The 12,719-nt window shown below is 48.7% G+C and overlaps 1 protein-coding gene across 4 annotated transcripts in view; it reads right to left on the reverse strand.

Moving 5' to 3' along the window:
• The window catches only part of SLC23A2 (solute carrier family 23 member 2), a 253,987-nt gene that overhangs the window by 36,816 nt on the left and 204,452 nt on the right, over window positions 1–12,719 (reverse strand). For all 4 annotated transcript variants that reach the window (XM_038747127.1, XM_038747126.1, XM_038747128.1 and 1 more), the window contains 2 exons: window positions 11,512–11,632; window positions 3,921–4,077 (listed from right to left, as the gene is read on the reverse strand). In XM_038747127.1, coding sequence (XP_038603055.1) covers window positions 3,921–4,077; window positions 11,512–11,632 — 278 coding nt within the window. The remainder of the gene's footprint in view (window positions 1–3,920; window positions 4,078–11,511; window positions 11,633–12,719) is intronic.

Raw genomic sequence — 12,719 nt, forward strand, 5'->3', positions numbered from 1 at the left:
TGTAAAATGGGGATGAAGACTGTGAGCCCCCCGTGGGACAACCTGATCACCCTGCATCCCCCCCCAGCGCTTTGAACAGTGCTTCGCACATAGTAAGCGCTTAACAAGTGCCACCTTCATTATTATTATTACAACATAGCTTGGGAGTCAGAAAGACCTGGGTTTTAATCCCAGCTCCGCCGCGTGACCGCTGTGACCTTGGGCAAGCCACTTCCCTTCTTTGTGCCTCGGTTACCTCATCTGCTTAGTAAGTGCTCTGCACGCGGTAAGCGCTCAATAAATATGATTGAACGAATCTGTAAAACTGGGATAGGACTGCGAGCCCTTTCTATCTACCCCAGTGCTTAGAGCAGCGCTTAGTACATAGGTGCCACAGTAATAATTACCCCATAGTCCCCAAGCAAAGGCGGAAGGTGGAAACTCCAATTTCTCCGGTTCAGAAAGGGCTAGAAGAAGGGGAAGGAGACGGACCTCAGAGTCAAATGAAGAGAGTTATAATTAGGCCTGCTTTGCATATTAAAAACAAACCAAAATATCTTTCCTTCCTTCCTCCCCCGGCCTTTGAAAGCTTTATGAAAATTCCTAATTTGCTTCACACTGAATTACCTAGACTGGGCGACGGGAAGGGCGATGGCATTTTCTAAGTCAGAAATAATAATAATAATAATAATAATAATAATAATAATAATAATGGTAATAATACTGATATTTTAATAATGATATAATAATAATGATATAATAATAATGATAATAATAATAGTATTTGTTGAGCGCTTACTACATGCAAAGCACTGTTCTAAGCGCTAGGGAGGATACAAGGTGATCAGGTTGCTCCACATGGGGCTCACAGTATTAACCCCCATTTTCCAGACGAGGTAACTGAGGCGCAGAGAAGTGAAGTGACTTGCCCCAAGTCGCACAGCTAAGTGGCGGAGCGGGATTAGAACCCACGACCTCTGACTCCCAAGCCGGGGCTCTTTCCACTGAGCCACGCTGCTTCTCCTGCAATATTATGATGATGATAATAATAATAATAATAATTTGTTAAGCTCTTACTAAGTGGCAGGCAATGTACTAAGCAGGCCTGGGAGTGAGAGGACCTGGGTTCTAATCCCTGCTCTGACTCGTGCTTGCTGAAGGACCTTGGGCAGGTCACTTCACTTCTCTGGGCCTCAGTTTCCTCAACTGGGGACTCTTGCTCTCCCTCCTACTTAGACGGTGAGTCCCATGTGGGACAGGGACATCTGACCTGATGACCTTGTCTCTCCCCCAGCGCTTAGAACGGTGCTTGGCACATAGTAAGCGCTTAACAAATGTGACTATCATTATTAATAATAATAATGATGGCATTTGTTAAGCGCTTACTATGTGCCAAGCACCGTTCTAAGCGCTGGGGAGGTTACAAGGTGATCAGGTTGTCCCACGGGGGGCTCACAGTTTTAATCCCCATTTTACAGATGAGGGAACTGAGGCACAGAGACGTGAAGCGGCTTGCCCAAAGTCACACAGCTGACAGTTGGCGGGGCCGGGATTTGAACCCACGACCTCTGACTCCAAAGCCCGGGCTCTTTCCACTGAGCCACGCTGCCAATTATTGTCATTCATTCATTCAATCGTATTAATTGAGCGCTTCCTGTGTGCAGAGCACTGTACTAAGCGCTTGGGATGTCCAAGTTGGCAACATATAGAGATGGTCCCTACCCAACAGTGGGCTCACAGTCTAGAAATTAAGCGCTGTTCTATACTCTGGGGTAGATAAAAGTTCATCAGGTTGGACCTAGTCCCTGCCCGACGTGGGGCTCGGCGTCTTAATCCCCATTTTCCAGATGAGGTCACGGAGGCCCAGAGAAGCCAAGTGACTTGCCCGAGGTCACACAGCAGACACGGGGCGGAGCCGGGATTAGAACCCAGGCCCCTCGGCCTCCAAGGTTCGGGCATGGCGCTTCTTGATGTATATATGTTTGTACATATTTATTACTCTATTTATTTATTTATTTATTTTACTTGCACATATCTATTCTATTTATTTTATTTTGTTAATACGTTTGGTTTGGTTTTCTGTCTCCCCCTTCTAGACTGTGAGCCCACTGTTGGGCTCTACATGTTGCCAACTTGCACTTCCCAAGCGCTTAGTACAGTGCTCTGCACACAGTAAGCGCTCAATAAATATGATTGATTGACTGATGGCAATCAATCTTGTACATATCTATTGTATTTATTTTATTTTGTTAATATGTTTGGTTTTGTTCTCTGTCTCCCCCTTCTAGACTGTGAGCCCACTGTTGGGCTCTATATGTTGCCAACTTGCACTTCCCAAGCGCTTAGTACAGTGCTCTGCACACAGTAAGCGCTCAATAAATGATTGATTGATTGATGGCAATCTTGTACATATCTACTGTATTTATTTTATTTTGTTAATATGTTTGGTTTTGTTTTCTGTCTCCCCCTTCTAGACTGTGAGCCCACTGTTGGGCTCTCTATGTTGCCAACTTGCACTTCCCAAGTGCTTAGTACAGTGCTCTGCACACAGTAAGCACTCAATAAATATGATTGATTGATTGATGGCAATCAATCTTGTACATATCTATAGTATTTATTTTATTTTGTTAATATGTTTGGTTTTGTTTTCTGTCTCCCCCTTCTAGACTGTGAACCCACTGTTGGGCTCTATATGTTGCCAATTTGTACTTCCCAAGCGCTTAGTACAGTGCTCTGCACACAGTAAGCGCTCAATAAATACGATTGATTGATTGATGGCAATCTTGTACATATCTACTGTATTTATTTTATTTTGTTAATATGTTTGGTTTTGTTTTCTGTCTCCCCCTTCTAGACTGTGAGCCCACTGTTGGGCTCTCTATGTTGCCAACTTGCACTTCCCAAGTGCTTAGTACAGTGCTCTGCACACAGTAAGCACTCAATAAATATGATTGATTGATTGATGGCAATCAATCTTGTACATATCTATAGTATTTATTTTATTTTGTTAATATGTTTGGTTTTGTTTTCTGTCTCCCCCTTCTAGACTGTGAGCCCACTGTTGGGCTCTATATGTTGCCAATTTGTACTTCCCAAGCGCTTAGTACAGTGCTCTGCACACAGTAAGCGCTCAATAAATACGATTGATTGATTGATTGATTGATGGCAATCAATCTTGTACATATCTACTGTATTTATTTTATTTTGTTAATACGTTTGGTTTTGTTCTCTGTCTCCCCCTTCTAGACAGTGAGCCCACTGTTGGGCTCTCTATGTTGCCAACTTGCACTTCCCAAGTGCTTAGTACAGTGCTCTGCACACAGTAAGCGCTCAATAAATGTGATTGATTGATTGATGGCAATCTTGTACATATCTATTGTATTTATTTTATTTTGTTAATATGCTTGGTTTTGTTCGCTGTCTCCCCCTTCTAGACTGTGAGCCCACTGTTGGGCTCTATATGTTGCCAATTTGTACTTCCCAAGCGCTTAGTACAGTGCTCTGCACACAGTAAGCGCTCAATAAATACGATTGATTGATTGATGGCAATCAATCTTGTACATATCTACTGCATTTATTTTATTTTGCTAATATGTTTGGTTTTGTTCTCTGTCTCCCCCTTCTAGACTGTGAGCCCACTGTTGGGCTCTATATGTTGCCAACTTGCACTGCCCAAGCGCTTAGTACAGTGCTCTGCACACAGTAAGCGGTCAATAAATATGATTGATTGATTGATAGCAATCAATCTTGAACATATCTACTGTATTTATTTTATTTTGTTAATATGTTTGGTTTTGTTTTCTGTCTCCCCCTTCTAGACTGTGAGCCCACTGTTGGGCTCTATATGTTGCCAATTTGCACTGCCCAAGTGCTTAGTACAGTGCTCTGCACACAGTAAGCGCTCAATAAATACGATTGATTGACTGATGGCTCCTACTTACATGGATAGGGGACTTTAAACCAAGGGGCGACGAAGAGAACTCCCTGGCGAGCGTCCGTGCGGGCGTAGAAGCCGTATTTGGTGCTGTCGGGGGGGAAGACGTCCGTCACCGTGAAGATGAAGCACAGCAGCCACGACACCAAGATGGCCAGGATGATCTGAAACGCAAAAGGCCAATCAATCTGCGCATCAGGCAGAAACTCTCACCCTGGGCTTCCAGGCTGGCCATCCATCCATCCATCCCCTGGCCCCCTCCTACCTCACCTCCCTTCTCTCCTTCTCCATCCCATCCCGCACCCTCCGCTCCTCCGCCGCTGATCTCCTCACCGTACCTCGCTCTCGCCTGTCCCGCCATCGACCCCCGGCCCACGTCCTCCCCCGGGGCCGGAATGGCCCCAATCCCTCTGCCCACCCGCCAAGCTCGCTCTCTTCCTCCTTCAAGGCCCTGCTGAGAGCTCACCTCCTCCAGGAGGCCTTCCCAGACTGAGCTCCCTTCCTTCCTCTCCCCCTCGTCCCCCCTCCATCCCCCCCATCTTACCTCCTTCCCTTCCCCACAGCACCTGTATATATGTTTGTACAGATTTATTACTCTATTTATTTATTTTATTTGTACATATCTATCCTATTTATTTTATTTTGTTAGTACGTTTGGTTTTGTTCTCTGTCTCCCCCTTTTAGACTGTGAGCCCGCTGTTGGGTAGGGACTGTCTCTAGATGTTGCCAATTTGGACTTCCCAAGCGCTTAGTCCGGTGCTCTGCACACAGTAAGCGCTCAAGAAATACGATTGATGATGATGAAAAGGCCCCGCGCCGGGGGCTCGTTAGGAACGATAATCATAAGTGGGTAGGGACTGTCTCTAGATGTTGCCAATTTGCACTTCCCAAGCGCTCAGTCCGGTGCTCTGCACATAGCAAGCGCTCAATAAATACGACTGATGATGATGAAAAGGCCCCGCGCCGGGGGCTCGTTAGGAACGATAATCATAAGTGGGTAGGGACTGTCTCTAGATGTTGCCAATTTGCACTTCCCAAGCGCTCAGTCCGGTGCTCTGCACATAGCAAGCGCTCAATAAATACGATTGATGATGATGAAAAGGCCCCGCGCCGGGGGCTCGTTAGGAACGATAATCATAAGTGGGTAGGGACTGTCTCTAGATGTTGCCAATTTGCACTTCCCAAGCGCTCAGTCCGGTGCTCTGCACATAGCAAGCGCTCAATAAATACGATTGATGATGATGAAAAGGCCCCGCGCCGGGGGTTCGTTAGGAACGATAATCATAATAATTATTATTATTGTAACTGTGGTACTTGTTCAGCTCCCCTCTCAGGGTGGCACCCGGAGAGTTTCCCGTCCTCTACCAGCCTCGGCTACGGGAGGGAGAGTGAAGCCGAGGCCTGTCCAGTCCACTCCCAACTTGGCCGGTGGCTAGCGAGGGGCAGGCCATCGGCTACTTAAGACAAGACTTGTTAAGCGCTTCCTATGAGCCCGGCCCGATCTGCTGTGTGACTCTGGGCAAGTCACTTCACTTCTCTGAGCCTCAGTTCCCTCATCTGCAAAATGGGGGTGAAGACTGCGAGCCCCCCCGTGGGACAACCTGATCCCCCTGTAACCTCCCCAGCACTTAGAAAAGTGCTTTGCACATAGTAAGTGCTTAATAAATGCCATTGTTATTATTAGAGCTCGGGCCTGGGTGTCAGAAGGACCCGGATTCTGATCCTGGCTCCCCCCTTAATAATAATAATCATCATCATCATCAATCGTATTTATTGATGCTTATTTATTATTTATTTATTGATAATAGTAATGATGCCATTTATTAAGCGCTTACTATGTGCAAAGCACTGTTCTAAGCGCTGGGGAATTGGCAAGGTGATCAGCGTGGCTCAGTGGAAAGAGCCCGGGCTTTGGAGTCAGAGGTCATGAGTTCAAATTCCGGCTCCACCACTTAGCTGTGTGACTTTGGGCAAGCCGCTTCACTTCTCTGGGCCTCAGTTCCCTCATCTGGAAAATGGGGATTAAGACTGTGAGCCCCCCTTGGGGCAATCTGATCACCTTGTTTTCCCCTCAGCGCTTAGAACACTGCTTTGCACACAGTAAGTGCTTAGTAAATGCCATCATTATTATTATTATCAGGTTGTCCCACGTGGGGCTCACAGTCTTAATCCCCATTTTACAGAGGAGGTAACTGAGGCCCAGAGAATAATAATAATAATAATAATGTTGGCATTTGTTAAGCACTTACTATGTGCCAAGCACTGTTCTAAGCGCTTGAGGGGATACAAAGTGATCAGGTTGTCCCACGTGGGGCTCACAGTCTTAATCCCCATTTTACAGAGGAGGTAACTGAGGCCCAGAGAAGTGAAGTGACTTGCCCAAAGTCACACAGCTGACAAGCGGCAGAGCCGGAATTTGAACCCATGACCTCTGACTTCAAAGCCCGGGCTCTTTCCACTGAGCCCCTTGCCTGCTGTGGGATCTTGGGCAAGTCACTTCACCTCTCTGGGCCTCGGTTACCTCATCTGTAAAATGGGGATTAAGACTGTGAGCCCCCATGTAGGTCAAGGACTGGGTCCAACCTGATTAACTTCTATCTACCCCAGTGCTTAGACCAGCGCTTGGCACATAGTAAGCGCTTAACGAGTGCCGTTATTATTCTTATCATTACTACTAAGCACTGGGGTGGATACAAGCAGATGGGGTTGGACACAGTCCCTGTCCCACATGGGGCTCACAGTCACAATCCCCATTTTCCAGATGAGGGAACTGAGGCCCAGAGAAGTGAAACCAATCAATCGTATTTATTGAGCGCTTACTGTGTGCAGAGCACTGTACTAAGCACTTGGGAAGTACAAGTTGGCAACATATAGAGACAGTCCCTACCCAACAGTGGGCTCACAGTCGAAAATGACTTGCCCAAGGTCACCTCTAACCTCCTCACCGGGCCTCATTCTCGCCCGTCCCGCCGTCGACCCCCGGCCCCCGTCCTCCCCCTGGCCCGGAATGCCCCCAATCCCTCCGCACGTCCGCCAAACTAGCTCTCTTCCTCCCTTCAAAGTCCTACTGAGGGCTCACCTCCTCCAGGAGGCCCTCCCACACTCAGCCCCCTTTTTCATTCATTCAATCGTATTTATCGAGCGCTTATTGTGTGCAGAGCACTGTACTAAGCGCTTGGGAAGTCCAAGTTGGCAACATACAGAGACGGTCCCACCCACAGTCTAGTTTCCTCTCCTCGTCCCCATCCCCTCCGCCCTCCCTTCTTCCCCTCCCCACAGCACCTGTATATATGTGTGTACAGATTTATTACTCTATTTTACTTGGACACATTTACTATTCTATTTATTTTGTTAATGACGTGCATAAAGCTCTAATTCTATTTGTTCTGATGATTTTGACCCCTATTTGTTCCGACGATTTTCACACCCGTCTACGTGTTTTGTTTGGTTGTCCGTCTCCCCCGTCTAGACTGCGAGCCCGTTGTTGGGTAGGGACCATCTCATCTGTTGCCGACTTGTCCTTCCCAAGCGCTTAGTACAGTGCTCCGCACACAGTAAGCGCTAAATAAATATGACTGAATGAATGTTCTGCACACAGTAAGCGCTCATAAAATACGACCGAATGGACTGAATGAATTAACCCAACCCGGTCACCCCCAACACCGGTGGCCGACCCGCACTCGCCGGGGCTTTGGAAATGCCCGACAACTTCAATTACAACACTTCCCCCAATCTGATGATCCCGCATCTACCCCAGCGCTCAGTACAGTGCTTCGCGCATTGAAAGCGCTTAGCAAATACTGGGAGCCCCGCGTGGGACAGGGACTGGGCCCAACCTGATTACCTCGAAGCAGCGCGGCTCGGTGGAAAGAGCCCGGGCTTTGGAGCCAGAGGTCATGGGTTCAAATCCCCACTCTGCCAATTATCAGCTGTGCGACCTGGGCCAAGTCACTTCTCTGTGCCTCAGTTCCCTCATCAGTAAAATGGGGATGAAGACTGTGAGCCCCCCGTGGGACAACCTCATCACGGCGCTTAGAACAGTGCTCTGCACATAGTAAGCGCTTAGTAAATGCCATCGTTATTATTATTATTACTCCAGCGCTCCGTACAGTGCTTTGAACGTTGAAAGCGCTTAGCAAATACTTGGAGCCCCATGTGGGACGGGTAAGCGGATTATCCTGCATCTACTTAGCGCTCAGAACGGTGCTTGACACAAACTAAGCACTTAAATACCATAACAGAGGCAGCGTGGCTCAGTGGAAAGAGCCTGGGCTTGGAGTCAGAGGTCATGGGTTTGAATCCCGGCTCTGCCACTTGTCGACTGTGTGACTTTGGGCAATTCACTTAACTTCTCTGGGCCTCAGTTCCCTCAACTGTAAAATGGGGATAAAGACTGTGAGCCCCCCCCCCCCTTGGGACAACCTGATCACCTTGTACCCTCCCCAGCGCTTAGAACAGTGCTTTGCACATAGTAAGTGCTTAATAAATGCTATCATAAAAAAAACCCTACAATTATTATTACTATTATCAGTCCCCATTCGTAAAGGTATTTCTAAACACTTTCTTCACCTGGACGTTTTCCAACAACTCTCCAATCTCCTACTAAGCCCTTTGAAAAAGAGAAGCAGGGTGGCCTAGTGGAGAGAGCACGGGCTGGGGAGTTCGCGGATCTGGGTTCTAATTCCGGCCCTGCCAAACGTCTGCTGTGTGACCTTGGGTAAGTCCCTTAATTTCTCTGCCCCTCGGTTTTCCTTTTCTCCCTCCTCCTCAGACTGAGAGCTCCATGCAGGACAGGGACTGTGTCCAACCTAATTCATGCCTGCTGTGTGACCTTGTATAAGTCCCTTCATTTCTCTGCCCCTCGGTTTTCCTTTTCTCCCTCCTCCTCAGACTGAGAGCTCCATGCGGGACAGGGACTGTGTCCAACCTAATTCATGCCTGCTGTGTGACCTTGTATAAGTCCCTTCATTTCTCTGCCCCTCGGTTTTCCTTTTCTCCCTCCTCCTCAGACTGAGAGCTCCATGCGGGACAGGGACTGTGTCCAACCTAATTCATGCCTGCTGTGTGACCTTGGATAAGTCCCTTCATTTCCCTGCCCCTCGGTTTTCCTTTTCTCCCTCCTCCTCAGACTGAGAGCTCCATGCGGGACAGGGACTGTGTCCAACCTAATTCACGCCTGCTGTGTGACCTTGGATAAGTCCCTTCATTTCCCTGCCCCTCGGTTTTCCTTTTCTCCCTCCTCCTTAGACTGCGAGCCCCATGCGGGACAGGGACTGTGTCCAACCTAATTCACGCCAGCTGTGTGACCTTGGATAAGTCTCTTAATTTCTCTGCTCCTCAGTTTTCCTTTTCTCCCTCCTCCTCAGACTGAGAGCCCCATGCGGGACAGGGACTGTGTCCAACCTAATTCACGCCTGCTGTGTGACCTTGGTTAAATCCCTTAATTTCTCTGCCCCTCGGTTTTCCTTTTCTCCCTCCTCGTTAGACTGAGAGCCCCATGCGGGACAGGGACTGTGTCCACCATAATTCACGCCTGCTGTGTGACCTTGGATAAGTCTCTTAATTTCTCTGCCCCTCGGTCTCCCTTTTCGCCCTCCTCCTTACACTGAGAGCCCCATGCGGGACAGGGACTGTGTCCACCCTAATTCACGCCTGCTGTGTGACCTTGGATAAGTCCCTTAATTTCTCCGCTCCTCGGTTTTCCTTTTCTCCCTCCTCCTCAGACTGAGCGCCCCATGCAGGACAGGGACTGCGTCCAACCTAATTCACACCTGCTGTGTGACCTTGGATAAGTCCCTTCATTTCTCTGCCCCTCGGTTTTCCTTTTCTCCCTCCTCCTCAGACTGAGCGCCCCATGCAGGACAGGGACTGCGTCCAACCTAATTCACACCTGCTGTGTGACCTTGGATAAGTCTCTTAATTTCTCCGCTCCTCGGTTTTCCTTTTCTCCCTCCTCCTCAGACTGAACCCCATGCGGGACAGGGACTGTGTCCAACCTAATTCACGCCTGCTGTGTGACCTTGGATAAGTCTCTTAATTTCCCTGCCCCTTGATTTTCCTTTTCTCCCTCCTCCTCAGACTGAGAGCCCCACGCGGGACAGGGACTGTGTCCAACCTAATTCACGCCTGCTGTGTGACCTTGGATAAATCCCTTAATTTCTCTGCCCCTCGGTTTTCCTTTTCTCCCTCCTCCTCAGACTGAGAGCCCCACGCGGGACAGGGACTGTGTCCAACCTAATTCACGCCTGCTGTGTGACCTTGGATAAGTCTCTTAATTTCCCTGCCCCTCGGTTTTCCTTTTCTCCCTCCTCCTTAGACTGAGATCCCCATGCGGGACAGGGACTGTGTCCACCCTAATTCACGCCTGCTGTGTGACCTTGGATAAGTCCCTTAATTTCCCTGCCCCTCAGTCTTCCTTTTCTCCCTCCTCCTCAGACGGAGAGCCCCATGCGGGACAGGGACCGTGTACCCCAGGGCTCACACTCTGACACGTAGTAAGCGCTTAACAAATACCATACAAAAAAGCCGGTGGGGACTATGTAATAGTCCTTTAAAAATGGGATGTCCCCTCGGGCACATTTCATTAGAAGCAGTATGCCCTAGTGGAAAGAGCCCGAGTCAGAGGGTGTGGGTTCCAATCCAGCTCCGCCACACGTCAGCCACACGTGTGACCTTGGGTAAGTCACTTCCCTTCTCCCGGCCTCAGTTTCCTCATCTGTAAAACGGGGATTAAGGCTGTGAGCCCCACGTGGGACAGGGACTGTGCCCAACCTGATGACCTTGCATCTACTCCGGCGCTTAGAACAGTGCTTGGCATATAGTAAGCGCTTAATAAATAATATAATAATGACATTACTCTATTTATTTTATTTTAATATGTCTTGTTTTGTTGTCTGTCTCCCCCTTCTAGACTGTGAGCCCGCTGTTGGGTAGGGACCGCCTCTAGATGTTGCCAACTTGGACTTCCCAAGCGCTTAGTCCAGTGCTCTGCACACAGTAAGCGCTCAATAAATACGACTGAATGAATGAATGAATGATAAATACGGCTGAATGGAATAAGAATAATAATAATTAAGCGCTTAGTCCAGTGCTCTGCACATAGCAAGAGCTCAATAAATACGGCTGACTGAATGAATGATAAATACGACTGAATGGAATAAGAATTATAATTAAGCGCTTAGTACAGTGCTCAGCACATAGCAAGAGCTCAATAAATACGACTGACTGAATGAATGATTATTATTATTCTTAATAACCCGTCCCAGTCCCAGAAGGGGGATCTGTACGGTGTGATAGACGGTCAGGGGGACGAGTCTGTCCCCGAAAGTTGAAATCGTGGCTGATCTCAACTGAAAGGACGGGCGCGTTTGGCTTGGGGGGGAATCTTTAGGGGAAACGTCGGACCGTGGCCGTCCGATAAATCCGGCAGGAAATACTTGGGAGAAAGAGCGTCTGGAACCCGGAGCGGAGAGCGCAGAGGGCCTTTCTCTAGGCCGGGCGCCCACGCCGCCTTCCCTCCCCGCCGCGCCCCCCCCACCCCAAAACTGGTTCGTCGGACGGGCCGGGGGAGGACGGGGCGGGGAGGGGGTGCTACTTACGGGAAACATTTTGAAGAGTTGCAACTTGTAGGCTGTCCACCCTTTTTTCGATTTGTAAATTGGGAGGGGGAATTTGACATTTCTGGCATATTGGGAAAACAGCAGCACTAGAAAAATAGTTCTGGGGAGACACGCAGACAGAGAGACAGAGACAGAGAGACAGAGACAGAGAGAGGAAAAATCAATTGAATTCATAGCCTGCGGGTGTTCATTACACACCATCCTTTTGCTGTCTGGTACTGTAGCCGCCCCGCCGATGATTCAACCTCCCCTTATGCATCAACTACGGACTCGGCTGTCGTCTTTTTTTTTTTTCTATTCAATGGTCTTTGTTAGGCGCTTGCCGTGGGCCAGGCACTGTACTAAGCGTCGGGGAAGATATAAGATAATTAGGTGGGACGCGGTCCACACCCCCATTTTTCAGATGAGATAACTGAGGCGCAGAGCATCTAAGTCACTTGCCCGAGGTCACACGGCATCCACCCCGCGGAATCAAACCCTATCCACCCTGCCCTCTGCGTCGACTACGGACCCCGCTATCTTTTATTTTTTTAACGGTACATGTCAGGCGCCTGTTATATGCCAGGCACTGTACTAAGGGTTACAATACTCACAAGATAATCAGACTGGAGGCAGTCCCCATCCCCATTTTTCAGATGAGGTAACTGAGGCAGACGGCAGGGAAGTGACTTGCCCAAGGTCACCCAGCAGACGAGTGGTGGCGCCGGGATTCGAACCCACGTCCTCCAACTCCCAGGCCCGTGATCTACCCTCTAGGCCACGCTGTTTCTCAGGGTGCGTACCCCGTAAGCACTCATTCCAGCCCCACAATATTTGGGCAAACTTCTTATACCCAAGGTCATGGGTTCTAATCCCAGCTCCATCACTTATCTGCTCACCTTGGGCAAGTCACTTCACTTTTCCGTGCCTCAGTTACCTCTTCTGGAAAATGGGGATAAGAGTAATAATAATATTAATGATGACGGCATTTATTAAGCGCTTACTATGTGCAAAGCACTGTTCTAAGCGCTGGGGAGCTTACAAGGTGATCAGGTTGTCCCGCGAGGGGCTCCCAGTCTTCATCCCCATTTTACAGATGATAATAATAATAATAATGGCATTTACTAAGCGCTTATTATGTGCAAAGCACTGTTTTAAGCGCTGGGGAGGTTACAAGGTGATCAGGTTGTCCCACGAGGGGCTCACAG

The sequence above is a fragment of the Tachyglossus aculeatus genome, chromosome 5, assembly GCF_015852505.1.
Source record: "Tachyglossus aculeatus isolate mTacAcu1 chromosome 5, mTacAcu1.pri, whole genome shotgun sequence".
Lineage (NCBI taxonomy): Eukaryota > Metazoa > Chordata > Mammalia > Monotremata > Tachyglossidae > Tachyglossus > Tachyglossus aculeatus.